This window comes from Acyrthosiphon pisum, chromosome A2, assembly GCF_005508785.2.
Source record: "Acyrthosiphon pisum isolate AL4f chromosome A2, pea_aphid_22Mar2018_4r6ur, whole genome shotgun sequence".
NCBI classification, from domain to species: domain Eukaryota; kingdom Metazoa; phylum Arthropoda; class Insecta; order Hemiptera; family Aphididae; genus Acyrthosiphon; species Acyrthosiphon pisum.
Window position 1 is genome coordinate 8,661,096 of NC_042495.1, and position 3,067 is coordinate 8,664,162.

A 3,067-nucleotide genomic window follows, 5' to 3' on the forward strand; every position below is an offset into this window, starting at 1 on the left:
CCTATTGCACGACAACACAAGCACGAACGATGCCCACTAATTATATATAGCCATAACTAGTTATAATAGAGTATATACTGTATAGTGAATAATAATGATAATGACTAATGACAGACGATACTACGATAGTAAGACACCGAGTGCTGAATACTGAGTAGTGAATATAGTAAGAACTAATCACCACAAAATATAACCCCCCCCCTCAATTTGCGCCTATGGACATGGTAGCAAATAGCAATACATGGAGCAAGCGATGAAATGAGATTAGTTTGGCCTATACTTATATCTGGTAAGCCGAACGATTAGAAAATAGGGATACCTATATATGGCTCTATGATATATAACACAATGAATAAAGCCGAAAGGTATAAAATATATATGTATATATTATAACTTATGTAAAATGTAAATATATATCAGAAGAATAAAATATAAATACGGTACCTAATGGCTAATGGTGTTTGGTGTTTCACACCATTACGTAGTATACCATATAAAATGGTAGGTATATTATATAATTATGTACCTATATTAGATAAAGTATTTTACAAGTAGTGGTGATATTTGTCTACCTTTTGATATTTGTTTATAATAAGTATATTTATACTGGGTTATGCACTAAACATGCTCGCCCACTTTTTTCTTTGATAATACATTTATTCAAATTTTGATTTTTAAGTAGGTACCTAAATACATAAACACCAGTTTCTTAAATAATTAGATTTTAAAGATTGTTCTGTCTCGATAAGAACTTTTTTCATATGAGAACCACATTTTTACTGTTAACTGTCAAGCACATGTGTATTTTTAGAAATATTGATGTACCTACCTATATAAAAAAAATCCAATCAAGTGTAGTTTCTAAATTATTATGCACTTTAAAAACTAAGGATAAAAGTCAATTTTTCGGCTAATAAATAATGATATTGAACATTTTAGACTTTATAGTAGATATGCAGGTACCTAGGTAATTATTAATTAGTATCAATATATTAAAATTTTATCTTTGTAAAAATTGTAGGTACCTATATAGCTATATGACTATATGAGTAAATAGTATAATAAGTATTAAGTATCTAGTACCTACAGCATCTACATCTAACTGAATATTACATTTACATATATTTTATGTGAAACAATTACTAAGGATTATTATCCTTGTATGTTATATAATATTATACCTACATAATGTTTAATAATTCAGAAACACACGCCTGAATTTTTAATTATGTAAGTAGGTATGTAATTAATTACCTACTATATACACGATGTAATAGTAAAAATGATGCTACTTAAACGTATGACAAAAATGTTAAAAACTAAATACATTAGATAGGATATTAGGGTATATTAAAAGACAAAAGAAAGACGATCATGCGCTTGGTGATGAATCAATCTATATATATAGTGATAGATATACTCGCCTCGCTGTCAGCTCCGAAAAACGGATATGGTCCAGCACAAGCTCCGATGATGAACAAAGGATCGGATCCAGTAATCTGTTTTAAATCTTTGACGTTATACAATTTTTCTCGCTTTAACGAAGGCAGTAAATTGGTGACGTCGCCGATGTCAAATACGTTTTCGTCGCCACATAGTCCTATAGGTACGCATTAATAAAATATTCACCTACACATTATACTTCATGGATAATACACTTAATATAGGTATATATAAGTAAGTTAATATTTTATATTCACCTTCAGAAGTCAAGTTAAACGGTGGTTGGGTTAAATCTGGACATTGAACTACTTCTACACTTGCATTTTCAAAGTTGTCTAATAACTCAGGTAATATGGCTGAAATCAACGTAACATTTTGCATTTTTAATGACATGATTCTCTAACTATACATAGATTTAATCATATATTTTCAAAAAAATGTCTTGTATCATTAAATACTAGACATGCATTGTATTTAAATTTCATATACATTACTTATACAGTTATACTTTATCATTTTCGTTAAGAGGACGTTTCATCACGTCATTTCACCCGCATGGCCGCATTTGTTGTCTCCGTCTTACACATAGCGTACGGCATAGCAAAAACTGTTTTGCGCGGTAAAGAACTGAGAAGGATAGGTAAAATCATAATTAAGAAACGAAATTTTCACCACATAAAAAAGACAACTCTGGCTGTTCAATATCGTCTATATTTTTCCGTTATCGGAATTTCAAAAAAAATTATTAAAGTTTAAAAAACACAAATAACAATAGATTTTGAAACAATAAGAACTTTTTTTCGTATAAGTGATATCAAAAAAATAAAAACGATATTGCACAGCCAAAGTTCTCCTTTATGCGTAGTGAAAATTTCGTTTCTTAGTTATGACTGAAGCCTTCTCGGTTCTTTCCCACGCAAAATAGTTTTTGCTATGTCATACGTGTGTAAGACGGATACAACAAATGCGGGTGAAGCATCCTCTTAAGATAGGAAATTATTTGTACATTTTAATTTTATTAACATAGGTACCTGCCCACAAACTTTTGTTTACGGTACTTTATGTAGTTTCTACTTTGTATGAAGCAAACATCAAGCATTTTTCAGCTTTTTCGTCAAATAACTTGGTATTTGGCCCAAACAATAATTAAAAAAAAACAGTAAAGTGCCATGTATTTTATCTAAACGTCTCATATGAATTATTATTATAGATATAATGAAAATAATAAGTATAATGTGAGTAATTATATATTATATATAATGTATAGGCAAGGTCGGGGCCCGAGTGTAATACTTTGAGTGCCATACTATACTTTTGACCACTATTGCCATTAACATTGTCACGTAACTGTTAGGAGTTATTTTTTATTTTTGTTCATCAAATTCTTATTGTTAATTGTTTCTTTAGTTAAAAAAATTGAATAGTCCCAAATTTCCGAGCCCTCATAAAAATGCCAGGTTCGAGAGAATTCCCACTTACCCTCATCAGGCTTGGTTCTATGGATATAGTTATTTAATAATTATACATACACAGTGCTCGACTTGGCAAAATTAAAGTAGGGGGACTCTGTTACTTTAAAAAAATGAGCGTCCCCATATCACTTATTAAATGTTACTGAGCCGTG

The 3,067-nt window shown here is 30.2% G+C and overlaps 1 protein-coding gene across 1 annotated transcript in view; it reads right to left on the minus strand.

Moving 5' to 3' along the window:
* The window catches only part of ACYPI24700 (ester hydrolase C11orf54 homolog), a 13,789-nt gene that overhangs the window by 6,681 nt on the left and 4,041 nt on the right, over nt 1-3,067 (minus strand). Inside the window, exons 2-3 of the mRNA NM_001246024.1 lie at nt 1,701-1,799; nt 1,425-1,600 (exon numbers count right to left, since the gene is read on the minus strand). Coding sequence (NP_001232953.1) covers nt 1,425-1,600; nt 1,701-1,799 — 275 coding nt within the window. The remainder of the gene's footprint in view (nt 1-1,424; nt 1,601-1,700; nt 1,800-3,067) is intronic.